This window comes from Lichenostomus cassidix, chromosome 1Aa (assembly GCF_008360975.1).
Source record: "Lichenostomus cassidix isolate B80296 chromosome 1Aa, HeHo_3.0, whole genome shotgun sequence".
Taxonomy (NCBI): Eukaryota; Metazoa; Chordata; class Aves; order Passeriformes; family Meliphagidae; genus Lichenostomus; species Lichenostomus cassidix.
The window spans coordinates 50,751,543-50,769,341 of record NC_139480.1 but is presented as its reverse complement, the minus strand read 5'-3'; the positions used below and the strand labels follow the sequence as shown (position 1 = coordinate 50,769,341).

Sequence of the window (17,799 nt, the reverse complement as noted above, 5' to 3'; positions counted from 1 at the left end):
AAGATGTTTTATGAAGTTTTCAGTGTGGATTCTTTCTTGTCATCCCCCGATTCAGTGTGCTCCACATCATCCATACTGCACTGCAAATCTAACCACAGTTCTGAGGCACAAATAAATACATGCCCATACACAGCAGCTGAGGACAGGAAGGATATGGAATTTTTCAAGGGAACAGGTAGCAAGTCACATACCAAAAGAACAATTCCCACAGTTTACAGCATCTTGATTTAACCCATCTTCCTCCTGAATACAATAAAAACCATGAGTCCCTGAACTAGCTTTGTTCAAGAAACACCTTTCTTCTCTCCATCTCCTCACAGTGGTCTTCAATTAAAGCCTAAAATGATGAAATTCACTGAGATTGACAGAGGAAATAAAAGGAAAGAAACCACTGAAATGCATCTTCAGAAGTAGATTATTAAATGTCCCACAGACATCAGTGCAAGTGACAGCCACCAGAGCTCGGTGAAAAAAGAGAAGCAGAAAATTAAACTTCTCATTGGGCCTGATGATGATTAATATCTCTTCTCTGATGAGCTGAAACTGCTTAATGTTTGCTATTAATATCAAATCACTGAGGTACAAGTATGGCAGCTGAAGAGAAAGAGGGCGTATGTGAATGTTTAAAATTGGGGAGAGGGAAAAAAAGGACACAAATAACAGAGGTACATTCTGCTCTTAAGTCTCTTAAAAGCAAGAAACTCAGTATGAAGCTGAGAGCCACCATCAGCTACTCTGAAGTCAGGTTACTGTGAGGCAGCTCGTGGGCAAACAAAGTCATGCAATTTAAAGGAGATAAATAGTAGGTTTCAATCGTTTGGTTAAACGACTGCATTTGCATTCTGCAGGAAAGACCACTTAATTCATCACATCTCCATTCAAGTGTGCATGAACAAGCAACTAATACCTTCACCCAGCTCAAATAAGTTAGATAATTGTTATTTTCAGACTTACTTACCTCTGTGTATATTGGCAAAGCTTTGAAGAAAGTTAGCTGGAGTTCCTTGGAAACCAATAATTATGTGTGGCTGTGCAGATGGATTTTTAAACTTGGTTCCTATAAGAATATTCTACAAAATGTAACCTCTCTGTTGAGATTTTTACATTAAACCCTTGGGTTTGTAATGCACTGAAGCAAGAGGTGAAATAGCTAAATCCATTATAGTTAATACTGCTAGAAAACATTCTGTATGTATTAAATTTCAGACCAAAAGAATCCTTTGTTAAAACCAGTGTAGATCCCTTGAGACACACAACAGTTTGATTAGTAGAGAATAAAAAGGAGACTTTTACAGTATTCATTCATCCAAAAACATTATTCCTGCTAAAGTTAACAAGCAAAATCATGGAGTTAGTTTAAATTAAATCCAGAGACAGGCAGGAAATATACTGATTGCAAAATATTAGAGTGGTGGTATGGTTTCAATATGATTCTAGAATGCTGAATGTCTTAATCTTGGGGGAAAAATGGATGAGAAATCTTCCATGTTCTAATGCTTTAAAAGTAACTTGTAATCACTATATAGTGAATTTATGTTTTATTTGGACAATTGAGAATACAATATTGATAAACTATAAGTTTATAAGCCTTGATCCCATAAATAATTTGTTGCCAATTTAGTACCCAAATAAATCTTTCTTCTTAAATTTAATAAATGTTCTTAACCTGCAACTAAAACTGCAATTTGATCCTTTCTGAAAGGTTATTATTCACAACTGAAAAGGTACAGTAACCTGGAGCCCAAAACAAATATTCTGCCTGGCAAATTAGTTTTTCTGGACTGGGATTGCAACCGATCATCATGATAACTAGCTTCTACTAGCTATGGGAAGATTAGCAATTATTCTATGAATTTATCTCTTCTTTTAAACAGCTATAAGTTGTGATAGCTGTAGCACTGTAGCACTCTCATCTACAGTTCTCAAGGTGATATTTCTTGCAGTGCACTTTATATACTGCAATGTCTCATAACCATGATTGCTTATTTTACGTGAAACTGAAACTGTTAAAATAATCTTTTTTCATTGGTGGGGTTGTTTCTTTTTTTTTTTTTTTGCCCATCATCTACTTCTCATCTTTCACTTCTCACCTTGAAGCCAGAAATACCTGGACAGAGATTAAAGCATGTATTTTTTTAACAAGGATGGAATATTTTGTTCAGAGGTGTGCTAGAATCCTCCACCAGCTTTAAAATCAAGCTCAGAAATCAGACTAGAAGAAAAGCTATGGTGTATCTAGAATGCATGGGTTAGATGAAGGAATTACCAGCCAATTCCATCAATGTAATAAAGCCCATAAAACATCAGTAACTGCTCTGTGTAGTTTTGAGAAGAACCTACAAATTTGTCTGATGGGGCCATTTTGAAACCCAAATTAAACAAAGACTGCTGCAACTACTCTGGGAGAGATCTACTGTAAAAAAGGAAAAGTGAATGATAAAATAGGAAAAATCATAAAGGAAGAAAATGTTGGAGAGAAACGTAACTATTCTGGGATTTTTTTTTTTTTTACTCTACTTCATCACATAAGAAACAGATAGCTTTCAGTTTTTTATTCCAGCAAGTTTTTCAAGTGCTTTCCAATATATAAGAGTAATTCTATCTTATTAGCTATAGCTTTATTTCAGCTCCAGAAATAATCCTCTATATATTACACAAATGGTATGCAGCATTCTTTGATATTAAACCACACCATGACAACCTCAATCCTGTGTCTAGAGAGCCAAATGAAGATCCTATTGTAGCACCAACAGCCATAACTGCACTGGGTTTAATCTGCTTAGGAAGAACAATAATCACTCTGAAGATGCAGAGACCCAGGTTTCAGTGACTGGAAAACAGTGCACAAGCTGCCCAGGCTTCCTCAGCTGCTCACAGTGGAGCATCTCCACCCCTGACAGTACCTGTGAAACACTTTACTTACACAGTAAAATATTTTAACTAGGCCTATAATTATTTTTTGAAGTAAATATGCCAAGCAGAAGCACAGTCTCCTTTGGATTGTGAATTTAATTTAGGAAAATGTGACAATTCATTGACTTTTTCTTTTTTGGTAATTTTAATTTTTTTCAGTTTTCCCTCTCTAATTCCTCATCTCTACAAACTCTGACATTTAGCAATTTCAAAGGTAAACAGAATTATAAAAATAAAAAAAAAAAAAAAAAGGATGTTTAAAACCTTGATGTTTACACCCTGGACTTTGACCAATTCACAGAATTATGGAGAAGGGCAGTCATACCAGAGGTTAGAAGAAATTATTGTCACAGGACAGCTTGAACAGGGTTAAACTGGAAGAGAATCTCAGGCTAAAAACACATCAGTCTCCAGGTCATCAACTTTCCCTCTTTTTGTTGGTATCCACAAAGCTGAGTGAACCAGGATGACTGCTGTCAGACTGTTTTTGAAGTTAGTTGTGCATTTCACTCAATGGTCCAAGGACATCTAGATATATAAGAATAAAAATCTCTTTCAAGTCTAGAAACAAGAATTGCAAAGCAACACAAGAGACGTAAAACTTCAAGGGAAGGAAATAATTACTCAGCTGAACAATTCAATGGCTGTCAGGTCTGAAAAATGTCTGAAAAGGGTATGGAGGGAATAAAAGAGATGTGTTGAAGACACTGCTATTATTAAGCTAAGCATACCTAAAACATCCACCCAATAACAGGGTATCAACTTTCCCACTCAGTTGCTTTTTCTAAACCATTTCAGACCATAATCTGCAGAACATAAGAATGACCATATATGATTTGTGAAGTAATTCTTTGAATTTATTTTTTAACTTGACTCCTCCTTCTGGTATTATATACATTTAAATAAATCTTTAAAATATAAGTAATATAAGTTTCAAAGTACTGGAAGGCAGTACAGATGCAATTTGCTGTCTAACGACAGATTTTGATTTCAAACTTTTTCCTAATCTGAAAAACACCCTGCAAATTTCAAATACAAAAACTTCACAAAAATCAAACTGCGCAAATAAATTGTTTTGAGAATCAAAAACTAAATTTTCATTTCAGTCTTTTAAAGCATCTCTATTTCAGGTATTTTTTCATCTTATGCATATACATGTTGACCTGCTTGCCTGTTTGCCCTTAAAGCTCATTGATTAATTTCAAATTACTTTGTTAGAGGAGAGAAGTCAAAGGTAATGAAACTCCTACAATTGCCAGAAACACAGAGAGAGAGAGAGATGAGAGATGCCAAACGTTCTACCATTGAGAAATACACTGCAGCATGAGCTCAAGATTTATTTAGATACCAGGAGATCCATATGGGAGCTAGATTTTATAAATGCCCTGATTGTAGGAAAAGCAACTTCAACATCAATCAGCTGCATGACATCAATCACAGCAAGTCAGGCTACATTAGTTCCAGCACACAAAGGAGTTCTGGTGTACTTGTAACTGCACATTTTGTTTCAAAAAGCCAACCACTACTTCTTGGGGTTTGTCTTTTGGGTTTTGTTTTTTTTTTGCAAGACATTCAAGCTCATCTTACTTTTCTGTTTTTCTACTAAAAAACATGTTTTGACTATACAGTTAATAAATACCTATCTTTGAAACTGAGGAGGAATAATCAGGAAATAGCTCTTCTACTATTAGTCTTCCCTGAAGCCCTAAGAGAATTTCAGCATCCAGATGTCCCTTGGGCCTCCAGATGTCTTCTTTAGAGAAATTTACTCGCCTTTGTGTAATGCACCTTTTACAGATGGCTGTTTTCCCAAAGATTTGTTCAAAGAAGGAGGAAGACTAGGATGAAACAAACCCCTTGAGAAATCCCACTGATTATAAGCAGAGTTAGCTGCTGCTCCAAAGAAGCTGGCCCCTCATTCCTGTCACAGAATTCCTTTTCATTCTGACCTTTATGTTTCTGCCAAAAAGGACAAATTAAGAGCTGCCTAGAAAAAGAAAGCCAACAGAAAACTGGTGTTTGGAAGCAAAGAAACATACCCTCCAATCCAGAGATTGTACAGAGAAGAAAGTAAGCCTACAGCTTACCTTACTTTTCTGAAAGCATGTACTTAAAAACATCAGCGTCAAAAGAAAACCTGTGCCCTCTGTACAAGAATTCCAAGAAGCAATGCAGGCTTGCTTTCATTTGGCACAGCACACTGACAAAAGAAGTGGCCATTGCAAGATTCATGGCTTCTCCTGAGATGACAGGGTATTGGTTTAAGGATGTGAATTCCTGGCAAGCTAAAGAAAAACAGCACTGACTTCAGCATTTAGGGGCTGAGCTGGAGTAGACCTTACTAGTTAAGGACAAAATTGTGTTGCAGAATTTTAAGCTTAATTGAAAAAGTGGCCGAGGAAAAAAAAAAATCCATGCTCCTCACTAACTTCACGATTTGACCTCCAAAAGCTTCTCATGACCATGGTGTATTTTGGCTGACACTCTGGGCAAAAGGCCATTCTTGCTTTGGTACAGAAACTACTTCAAATCTCCTGTCACTGCTCACAGGCAGACTGGTTGTTTACAAAATGGGGAATAAAACTCTTTCAATATTCACTTAATAACTTTGTTTTCTTAGATGCTGGACATATAAGGCTTCTCAAGTCTGTAAAACAAAATAAACATGGGATCATTGACTTCTAAGTTAAAAATGACGAGATGAGACTCAGCTTTCATAGCATGGACCTCTGGTTCGTCATCAGCATTCTGTATAACCAAATCACCAGGGTTTCATAGAAGAACAAGTTTTCCAGGATAATGCAACAAAACTTCACATAAACCTGAGGTCTTTGCTATCATGATTGATTTTACTCTTGTAGGATCCCCAAACATTTAAGAAGGTATAAGTGATTGCAACAGAGTTAGAAGTGTTCAAGTGACAATTCTCTATCGCCTGAAATAAATGGAACATGAGAGGAGTAAGCCACCACCATTTACTCCAGAATGTAAATGAAGGGATTGCTTTTAAACTAAAGAGAGCCAATATTCACTGAAACATGGCTCCTGTAAACCTGCTCAGGCACTCATCACAGTAACACCCTCACTAGATGCAGAGGCACCCTTTCAGGACTTCTTTTCTCAGAACTTTATTAAAAAGACAGGATCAATACAAAGGTTGAAGCTTCTATTTTAAGTGGATACTGGATTAAGTTTTCTTGTTTAATCCTGTTGAGACACATCCCAGATAAAATTTAGGCCAACTGAAGAAAACATAATAAAAAACCAATTCTGGGTTTCGTGTCTTTTTGATTACCCTGTCTGTGAAGGAATTATTTTCTGATGTTTGTTCATCAGTTGCAAATGTCTGATAGACGTTTTAGTAACTAATTATTTGTTTGCTTCTTCCTATAAGCAACTTAATGCAAGTATTAAAAATTCAGGCATTAAAAATTCAGTTTTCATCATGCACACAGATCATGTGATAAACTTTGGCACTTAACTGGATTAAGCTGAACCCCCAGAATCAGTTTTTTGATTCAAGTATTCACAAATATGATTTCAGAATCTACTTCCCATGAATATTAAAACTGGATATTCATTGTTTCCATAGACAGTCTTCTCAATTAACATATTCACTAGAATATTTCTGGAAACATACACAAAAAGAATGTGAACAGCATCAAAGCGAATCCATTTAAATACTAATATGAATATTTGCAGCCTTTCTTCAATTTATTTTATTGTATTTTGTGAGGTGTTTGCCCAACTCGGGCTTCAGTGATGTCTCTACAGATGACTTTGACTGAAAGGAATTGCCAGGGAATGCTAGCTGCCCAACACTGGAGAGAAAAGAGGACAATCAAGGGGAGCAAGTCCCAGGAAAGAAGGCAGGCTGTTTTTTAAAATGCTACCCAGACAGCTAAAAGAAACCAGAGTCAACTGCTCTCTCTCAGCCTGCCTACAGGATCTCACACAACATTTCCATTTTTCACCTGAAGGTTACTTTACTGGCTCCTTCTCTGCTGGGAAATATATTCTACACAAGAGGCCAACACACATATTTTAGGGCTTTCAGCCTCAAGTGGATCCACCACACAGGGACGGGGAACTCAAGAGTATTTTCATCCTGCCAAAATGGAGGTGACTATAAAACATAACAATAACCAGAGTGGACTTTTTTCTTTTCTTTTTTGAGGAATCAGTAATCTAGAAAGCATGGTCAAATTGCAGTTCTAAATCTCCATTTTACATGACCTTCTTGGTAAGGGTGATAGAAAACTGCTACATATAGCTTGGAAAATTAAGCTATTTATGGAGCTACCGCTAGTTAGTGAAATTGCTATTTTCTTTCTAATGAAAATTCATCATGTATTATTTGATTATTTCCTCTTCCCTGTTTTAAATGCACTCCACCCTTCCTACTCTATTATTTTGTCTTTTGAATACAACCTAAGAATGTTGGAACAATTAGCTTTTTCATTCAAAGTAACTGATAACTGAAATTATGCTGTCCTTGTGCATTATTAAAAAACAACAGTAACGAGGTATGCTCAAAGGCTATACAATATTTAATATAATCTTTAATATTCTACTTCATAATCTTAATAGACATTTATACATGATTAATGAGGCTTTTAGTAGCTACTGCTGTCACAGCTTGGGTAACACCACCTCCAGTGAATACTCCAAGGGAAGGGTCTTACTGGAAGTGTCTGAGTGACAACTGTGAAGTAGCAGGCAGCCATGTACTTTCTGACAGGGGAACAAAACCCAAAATAAAAGAAAAGTCTGTCTTAAGGAATTGCGAACTATTTAAAAATCAGAACATGGGAGCTAACTGCAGTAAGACACATTTTATATTACAGATTTACAAACAAAGCTCATAAAGGGTTTCTAACTGTGATCCCACTCCCATGCTATGGCAAATGAGTAACTGAAGTTCTTAGATATAAACACATGGATGAGCTATGGAATTCCTAATTACATCAAGAATATATAATGCAGACACAGTACTGTAGATATAACAGAGACATTTGAACCTAGAGCCCTGAAATAGACAAAGAAAAAAACTGCAAAATAACAAAAAAATACCCACAATATTTTTTGCTATGACTGGGTCAGCTGGGTCAACCTTTTGACTTCTTGAATAAAAGACTGAGGTGATTTTACTACTGCATGTAGGTATCTTCAAACAGAAACATTCCCAGGCCTGATGGGACAATAATTATCATGGATTCACCAAATCACGCTTGACCAACCCGACTGCCTTCTGTGATGAAATGGCTGAATCCATGACCAGTTGATGCAATCTTCCTTGAATTTAAGCAACCAATATTGAGACTGAAATTAAAATTAAATTGGCTCCTCACACCATAATACCTAGAGGTTAAGGAAAATGCTAGCTACTATTCGGTTAAATATCTAACTTACCTCAGTTTTTAACCAACAAAGATTAAATAATGCTCCATCCAAATTTAAGAGAAAAAGAAAACAGATACAGAAAAATAATTGCAAGAGTTACTAACTTTATATAATTTCCAGTCTTTTTCCAGTGCTAGGCTTTGTAATAGGTAATGGGCTTTGCTCCCTGGTTTGCATTTAAGATTAATTCACACTGAGAGCTTTAAGTCACTTCAAATACCATGTAGCAGCAAATTTCAAGATTTGTATTGAGTTCTCTGTAAAAACAAAGGATTCTACCCACAGAGGAATTTAAAACACCATGGCATTATCAACTGTGGACACAATTAAAATAGTCATTACGACAAAGCAGCATAATATTCTTCTAAAAGCAAAAAGGTGAGGCTTGCATTTGCTCAGCTTTTAAAAATCAAACAAAATCAGTACGGTTCTGCCTGCCTGATCATTATTAAGTATGCAGCTACCACTCCTTGTATTCTCAATTTCACATGAATCCCAAAATGGTTTCATTCTAGAATGAGCTCACAGAGTTACTGCACATTAAGGTAGAATTTTAACTACCCAAATAAATTTGCATAAACAAATGTTTGTACATGGCATGTAACTAATTCAGACACATATGTAACACACACTGAAAATCTTCACATGTTCTTACTTGTAATTTAACTTGGAAGCACATTTTGTTTTGAAACAAAACACGAATTCATCAGCCAAGGATACATGAAAGAAGCTTGACATTTTAAACAATGCCTTTTTAAATTTATCAGATTGTGAACTGATGTCTGGATAGATTTTACAAGGTTGGGACACCTTTCCTTGTGCTAAGGTAACTACAAAGGCTGAACAGCTTTTTTTCACTCTTACCAAAACAACATACTTATTGCCCAACATAAAATGCTCCATCTCCAAAGCAAAACAAGCAAAATAAAAGCTACAAAGTAGCAAAAACTAGGAGAGCCAGAATTTCTGAGCCTCACCTAACTGAAGTATTACTGCTGAACTTCTGTAAGGCCAGAAAAAAAAACTTCATCAGACAGGCAATTTAAAAGACAAAGTAGTGATTATTCGGAGTCTTCCTATAAAAAGTGCTAATTACATAGCTGCAAATCAATGTACCTATAAACTGGAGGATTTCCACCTAAAGAAAGAAGGGGACAGAAAGATATTCCAACTATAACAATCCACTGACAGATGGATGTGGAAACAAACTACTTTTATGTAAAGGAACATATAGATCTTCATTGATTTTCTGTGTTCAGCATATCTGACATGTTAAAAATCTTACATGGAATAGGATAGACCAACTTTTAAAAATTAGAAGATACACAGCAAAAATTAGTAAACTGGGCGGGGGGGAGTTGTTGCACTTTTTCAAAGTACAAAGATGAGTGGAAAACCAAGTAACTGTGGGCAGTAATTAACTCACCATCCTCAGCAGTGAGCACATGGAAAGGAAGGCCCTTTGTTGAAATCTGCACCTTGGGAACTATTTCATATGCAAGCCAAAAGAGATTTATTTAAATAAAATCAATGACGACTGATCTGCATTTGTCTGCCCAGATACAAATCATTGAACACCCCAGAACTCCCCCCCAACCATTATTCCTCTCCTACCTTCAAAACTCCCAGCAAACAGATAAATCCACGTAACTGCTGGGACAAAAAGGACGGTCAGAGAGGCAGCCAGGAATTTCCGTCGCCCTCTGCAGATTCCCAGCATTCTCTCAGGAGTGCAGATTCCCAACTCAATGTTGTTCCTATGTCGGAAGCAGATAGTCCACAGCCTCCCACATATTAGTTCCTGCAAAGGAAAGGGAAAAAAATATTTCAACAGCTTATCTCTCTACAGAAAGTTATAGACTATGCCAGTGTTCCTACAGAGTTAAAAGAACAGGGCTGAAAAAAAAGGTTACTGCAACTGCAAGGTGGTATCCATTTCAAAAATATCCATGACTACTTAGTAACAAATTTTAGAATTAAGACAAGAAGTCAATAAAGCACATCATATCACCAAAATACACACTAAGGTGCATCTAACCAAGTGATGGTAGCTTTATTTGTGGTTTTGCCCTCGTTTTACTCTACAGGAACTCCTGAATTCTTTGATGCTCATGTGTTCTGGGGTCCCATGGCAGGTAAGAGAAAGCCACCTGCATTTCTTCACCTGCTCCCAAAGAGCAGAAGTCACAGCACTGAATCAGTGATCTGTCTGCAGTTGGTCATGAACTCAAGAGAGCGAACTGAAAAAGGAAAGGTAAAGTTTGAAATAACCCAGTCTGCAAACCGAAAAGCAATGCTGATGAGCTGCTGTGTAAAAGGGGAAATGAGAAAGTGCAAAATGGACAGGGATCCTTAACAAAACATCCTTATTCACAGAAGGGAGATCAGGGGCTTTAGACATGCCACGACAGAAGAAATGGATTCTGCTGAATAACACAATTTTTATAAGGAAAAATAGTAATTCTGATCTTAATTTGAAATAACTGTTCCACATATCAGAGGGGCCAAGAAGAAAAAATTACATGATGATTTTTATTCAAGGAAAATGAATATTCTCACAGCAGTGCAGGCATGCAGGGCATAAAAATAATTTTTCATATTGATTGCAGGTTTTTTTAAAGAGAAGGAAAGGCTAGTAGTAGACAAGATAGTAAAGGAAAGAGAAGTATTAAGTCCATGCAAATCTAGTTCAGGTTTTGTGTGAAAGGGATTAAGTTTTCAAGTCTAAGAATAGAACTGGTCTACAAGAATGATAGGGAAAGAAACACAGATTCTGGCAGTACAAGGTGTTTAATAACACTGCCCTTTGACTTATGCTTAAACTAGCACTAGAGCTCAGATAAGCAATGAAAGCATCTCTACAGTGACTTGTTAACAATGGCTGCTGTGTGTCTTGAAAATGTCTTAGCTCTACAACTCCATATATATTGCAATAAAAATCAATTCCGAAACTAAATTACAGCAAAAAATGGGAGTGTAGACAAGAGAAATAGGTTCAGACAAAAATCTCTGGTGCTGGAGATACCTGGCTGCAGTAATCAGGCAAACTTACAGCTGTTCCTTGAACATTCAATAGAGCCCACTTTACTACACTACAGTTTAAGAGCCATGATAGTACTCTGACCTTGGAACTGATAAAATGGACTATAATTTGTCCACAGCCAGCACAAAAAGCATTCAATTGTGTCAGCTTTTCAAGGCAATGAATGCCTCACCACAGAGATTTTGCACAAAATATGTGGGCAGACTTAATATTAACAACTGTGGTATTAGAGTCACTCTGTGTTACACAGAGACACACATTTGGTAGATAAATTGTGGAGAACTCTTATCTTTATCCACTGTATTTGGATAATGATTACATTTCATTTCTTTTCCTTATAGCACATAGCTTGTACAGCTACTCTGAAGAGAGTCCTTTACATGCCTACTTGAAAAACACTGATAATTTCCCTGGCTTCTGTATTCATAAGCACATATATTATAAAGTGCACAGAATCACTTATTTTAAGTAGGAATTCCATTTTTTCTTTAAATGTACTGACATGTACCACTGACACCAGTCTGTGCATGGAAAAATAAACCTCTGAAAATATAAACTCCCAAGCACAGTCACTGGCAAATAGCCACATCTTGTGCTGCAATATGCACTGGCTGGATACTGCTCCTGTCAATGACACCTGTAAAAACTACAGGTAACAAAGTAAGAGTCAACACCACAGATTTCTGAAATCATGCTGGTACAAGTGTGCTGATACACGTTTTCAGGCCAATGACACTCAGACTCTGAAGTTATAGTGCTGATAGTGGATTAATTCATCCTGAGGTAGCCTATTTTAAAAATATTTTGATTTTTCCTATGTATTCTTTTAAATATCCATGCAAGTTAAGTTTCTGAACAGGTTGATATGGAGGATGGAATCCAGCTCTTCTGCCCTGTGAATGTAAAATACCCTAACAAATCAAAAAGGTATAAGGAACACCACTAAACTCCCAGTTCAGCTGTGAAGGAAAGATAGGAATGTGGCAAATTCAGTTTTCTACAAATTGTCACCATTCAGACAAAACAGCCAAATCATTTTGCACATTCATGCATATCCTTTGTCTAACTAGAAAAACATTCGGGAAAATCCTGAACAGACAAGTCAGCCTGTGATGAATCACCCCAGGAAATGTTGAGATATTTCTTTTAATAGTGCTTTAAAAGAGCCATAAACTACTTTAAATTATGCTTCTACTATCTCCCCACCTCCCCAAAGTTGTGAATAGCTTCCCTTGGGTCTTAAATATTCATATTTAGTGCATAAAATCATGGCACCTGCTGAGTACTTTTATCCAAAGTAGACAATGCATCATGTGCAACCCTTACACAAGCAATTACATAAAACGTCCATGAATGGTAATGAACATCCTTAGCTAACAGGAAGAGCTTTGGACTCAATCATGTATTCACTATTGGCTTTACTCAGAAACAATGTTACCTAATATACCACTGTCAAATGAATTGAAAGAAGACATTGCAGTTCTTTTGACTTGTTTTTCCTTTCAACAGGTGCCAAACTGACATCCATCGTGGAAAGAAAGTGATTGACAACCCTGGCTGGACCAAGGGCTGAGCAAAAAAACACAGTAGGGTGTTTCTGCCATATGAGCTTGCCTCTGCCTTTCAGAATTCTCCTACAGTCTCCACTGCTCCTCATGCCACAGTCCCACTGAACCAGACTGTTACCTGCCTAAAAGCTCTTAGAAAGCAGTTTCAGACAGATCTGACTGAGTCACAATGAGCACTGGCAACTTTATCCATCTTTACTGGGTTTGTCTCAAAGCAAGGGAGACCAAAATTAGACCCAGAGTGAAAGGGAACAATTGTGTTTGCAGATTAAAATGTGGTCTCAGCTTCACCCCTCCAGACACTATCAGATTTTCTGCCTATGCCACAGATACAGAGAAGGGCATGCACTGCAGGATATTGTTCTACCTTGGTCTTCAATTGTGCTCCAAGAGCATTGAATAATTGTATTTTAGAAGTCTGATTCAGTAATACCCACAAAAGCTAGCTGTATGTACATCATGTTTATTATGTCCTGCTGTCAGTATGTCAGGTGCTCTACACTTCCACAACACACCAGTTCAAGATTTATAAAATCTTATGACATGACTTATGACCTTCTTACGTAACATTTTTTACCTTCACATGCAGTCAAATACTTCCATTAACTACACTAACTTACCACAGTGGTTTCTTTGTTTTTAAATTGTGGATTATCTTCTCAGCTAAGGATGAAGCAGCTCTCAAACAGTATGAGCAGCACATATATTAAAGTATGTAGCACAACACTAATCACATTGGTATTCAGTTTTTATATATTCATTTTTTTAAATTACAGCATGAGAACTTGACTATGTCAGATATTCAGCAGGAGTTCAGTGAAAGAATGGAAGTAATTATGAAAACAAAAACCAAACACAATTAACTAGATTTAACTGGTCTACTATAAAACGCTTTTCTAACTGCTTCAAACATTTCCTTGCATTTGCTACAGTTAATCTTTTCCCAGTAATCTTCCATTTGTTTTCAGATCCACTGGAAATGAATATATACTGTTAAAGCTGTTTATACACCAATCCTGTGCCTTGGCTTTGTTGTGTTTTTAAAATTAATGTTATCTAATTCTTTCTGCTCTTCCACACTTGCAGTCTCAGAGTCAATGAACAATTTCTACTGCAAAGCTTTTCCCTTGGCTCTGTGTCATTGAAGCATTCGTCCCTTATGAGAAATTTCTCAGTTTTTTGCCAGACTGAAAACATAAATAACAAAGTAAAAAAGCAGTATCTTATGTAGTATTTTTCTGTTTTGGTTTTTTTTTTTTCAAATGTTGCTAATGAAGGGTTATAACAAGTTTACTGCTTGACAGTCAGATTTTATCTCGCAGCTCTGCGCTCTTCCCATTATGGAAGTTGGTTGTCATGTGACATTGTAATACTAAAGAAAAGTTTGGTACTGTAAAGGCAGGGTGTAGGATAAACCCAAGATTATGAAATAAAATATGGAAGAATTAAATGGTAAATCTTTATTTATAAACATCTCTCTGTTAATTCTCATGGTTTAAACCCAGACAGCAACTACATACAACACTCAAATACACTCAAACTCAGCATCCACCTCAGAAGTTCGGTGAAGCCACTTTAAAGGAAAAGATTACAGCAGAGTTTCCAAATGCTACTAAATGTACTCTTTCTCAACTAGTTACAAGAAAGCAGTCCTATCCATAAGAAAGAAAATAGCCAGTAAGTTGACAGCACAAATGAGTTCTGCCTTGAAGCCGTGCTAACTGCTCCGAGGGCACACAGGATTGACATCTTTTATATCTTCACTCACTACGTGCTGTGGCTTAAGGAAAATTCTATTAGTGCTCTGTTAATCAAAGTTTTCTAGAAGGTTCCAGCTGTAAGCAACAGCATCACAGGAATGGAATCTCTCCTGACAGTACCGTAGTCGCAGATGGAGAGAAGCAAATAAATAATAAGCTCTCAGATTTTTCCTTTTTCATATCCATGCACTCCTTTATGTATGTACATATATATACTTATATATACATTTCTAATGGCATTCTTTCTTCCTTTCAAGCGTAGACTTTCATTCAAAAGAATGAAAGCCTGCAATTTCAAACATTATTATTGAGGAATAAGACAAGCTAAGATCAACAGGACAAAAATCTTATTCCTAAGTCTCTGCTAAAATGTCACTGTTAATATGAGGGGGAAAAAATGCCATCAGCTGAAAAAAGAGAGAAGCAACAAAAAATCGTGACAGAAAGATCAATCTTGCCTGTTAGTAACATTTCATTTGCAACCAAATAATTATATTTACTTTCAGAGCAGTTACTGACCTGTTTTCTCAAGTTGTTCTCCAAACCCTACCTTTACTCTGCTTTCTCAGCTATATGGGCATACAGCATCCCTATTTCCTGATCTGCAACTTATCTAAGGACTCAGCACAATTCCAAGCAAGTGAAACAGAGCCTGAATTGGTTTATGTATGGCAGAATTCTAACAAGACACTATGTATACATACTAAGAGTACCTTGGAATTTGAACATACTGGAGACCATGACCAGCCATCAGTATCACATACCCGTGACACAAAATCTTTCAACACAAAAGCAGCTCTCCCTCAGAATCACAATCCACCCTCAGGCCATAGCAGTATTATATTCATGAATTTCAGACTTATAAAAAGCACAAACCTCCACACCTTTCCAAATCCAAGCATCTCCACCTGAAGCAGCGGCAGAAGGCAAAAAATAAAAGGGACATGCTATCTGTTCTAACCCTGAGGAAATCATCAGTTTGTTGGAGCATCATTGTTCTGCCCCCCTCTATACCACAACATCTTTCTACTTCATCATCAAATACAGACAAGCCATGGCTTTGTCCATTCACCTACTCCCTTGCTTATGTACTGTGTGTGTGCAATGACAGAAAAGAAAATGGTCTTTAAATCAGAAGTAGGGCACTATGTGCAACATACATAACTGCTCTCCGGAATTTTTATGCTAATACTTTGCATCTCAGGGAAGTTCTTGGAAGCTTATTCAAAAGCAGCGTTTACCTTCATTAGAATCCACTACATAGAAAGCTGCTCTAACAAGGAAATTGATTAAAGATTCATTAGAAAGTTTTGCTCAGGAGAAAACAATAATTTCTTGCAATGTTCCTCCCTGACAAAAAAAATCCACACTTCTCTATGAAGCAAAGTTCTACTATTAAAAAAAAAAAAACAACCCCCCCCCACACCACTTTTATTTTACTGCATAGATCTCAAACAAGTTAGTTTTGCATGGGGATTTATAACACATTTACATGTCTGTAACACATTCACAGCAGCTACTTACTTGTCAGATGGAAATAAAAGCTGGCATCATATTTACAAATTGATGTTCCTGACATACTTGTATTAAATTAAGCAAATTAAAAATTCAAAAATAAATAAAGAGACAAATGGGCCCAGGTGGCTCTCTCCTCAATTCTGACAGTAAGAAGAAGGAGCTGAGGAGTGCAGAGATCCCCTGAGTCAAAATTCAGTCGCACAGCTGGTATCAAGTGACATGGAGAGGAGACATCTGACTGCAGCAATCAGGTAATGGATGGATACAGTTTTTTTAGGAAAGACTAGCCTAGAAGACCAGGAGGAGGAATTGCTCTGTATGTGAAAACAGCAGAAATACATGAAGCTCTCATTAGGATCATCCTCCTCTACTCAGCAGTGGTGAGGAACAACTGGAATGCTGTGTCCAGGTCTGCCCTCCCCAGTGACACAGCCAGAGAGGCTGCAGAGCCTCCATCCTTGACGATATTCAAAACCCAACTGGATATGGCTTCGAGCAACCTCCTTTAGCTGACCTGGCTTTGAGCAAGGTGTTGAACCAGGCAACCTCCAGAGGTGACTTCCAAAAGCAACTCCATGATTCGTGATTCTACAACTTTGTACCCAGTCATAAAATACAGAGTGGCCATTTGATGTAAATCCTCAAAATTCCAACTAACAGTTATTCTGCTATGCATGAATGAACATGCACATAAAAAATTATACTGAAACACACTGAGAATCCCATGTTAAACTTTTTGCTAGCATAAATCAATACAGCTTCAGTAAGATCAATTCAACCTGCATCAATTAAGAAAAAATATTGACTGAGTCTGTAAAACTTGATGAAAAGTTGCCTTTTTATATAAGCACTAAAGTTCTCACCTCATTACTACATATTGCCTAAATATTACCAAAACCACAAATATTTTAACAGATTTATATAAAAAATACAACAAACATTGAAAATAAAATTCCAAGAATTGCAGGTAATTTCCTAGTTGAATAATCAAAGAATAAGCAAATAGGAAAATAAGTGCACTGTATAGAAATATGTGACCATAATCAAAAGCAGAAGACAAATCTTTTGCCACGATCACGGTGCTGCTTTACTAAGCATGCTATACATTCTCACTAGTTCTCTGATGAACAGAACATCAAATAGCACCAAGAATTGTGAGCAATCCTTTTTTTTTTTTATGTTTCCTGCTGAAATCCCTGTCTTTAAAGGTGGAGCATTTACTTTTTCTTAAATATTGTACCATCCAAGTGGGCTGTAAGCACCGTCCATTTCTGTAGGCTTTCTGAAGGCTGAGTGGGTTCTCTACAAATTAATGGGAAAGGTGCTCACACCCCACACTCTATTTTACCTGAGACAGAAGCAAAGCTCTTGCAGAATAATCTGGTGTCAGACACTTTTTTAAGTAGGATAGACAGCTGTGGATTTAGGTTATTTCACACAACCCATATTCGTGAACATTGGAACACTGGAAAAGGGCTTGATAAATTGGAATTTACAAACACATTTCTCATGGCTCCTTATTTAGTACTACACAGATTAATGTGGATATTAGACAAGAATGGCACACGAGTTTTAATTACAAAAGGACTATGAA

General features: G+C 36.8%; 1 protein-coding gene across 3 annotated transcripts in view; it reads right to left on the bottom strand.

Annotated features, from left to right (window-relative positions):
• LARGE1 (LARGE xylosyl- and glucuronyltransferase 1) overlaps positions 1 to 17,799 on the bottom strand; it is a 347,716-nt gene that overhangs the window by 181,018 nt on the left and 148,899 nt on the right. For all 3 annotated transcript variants that reach the window (XM_085048913.1, XM_085048911.1, XM_085048912.1), the window contains one exon: positions 9,931 to 10,117. In XM_085048913.1, the coding sequence (XP_084905039.1) occupies positions 9,931 to 10,036 (106 nt within the window). In that variant the 5' untranslated portion in view covers positions 10,037 to 10,117. The remainder of the gene's footprint in view (positions 1 to 9,930; positions 10,118 to 17,799) is intronic.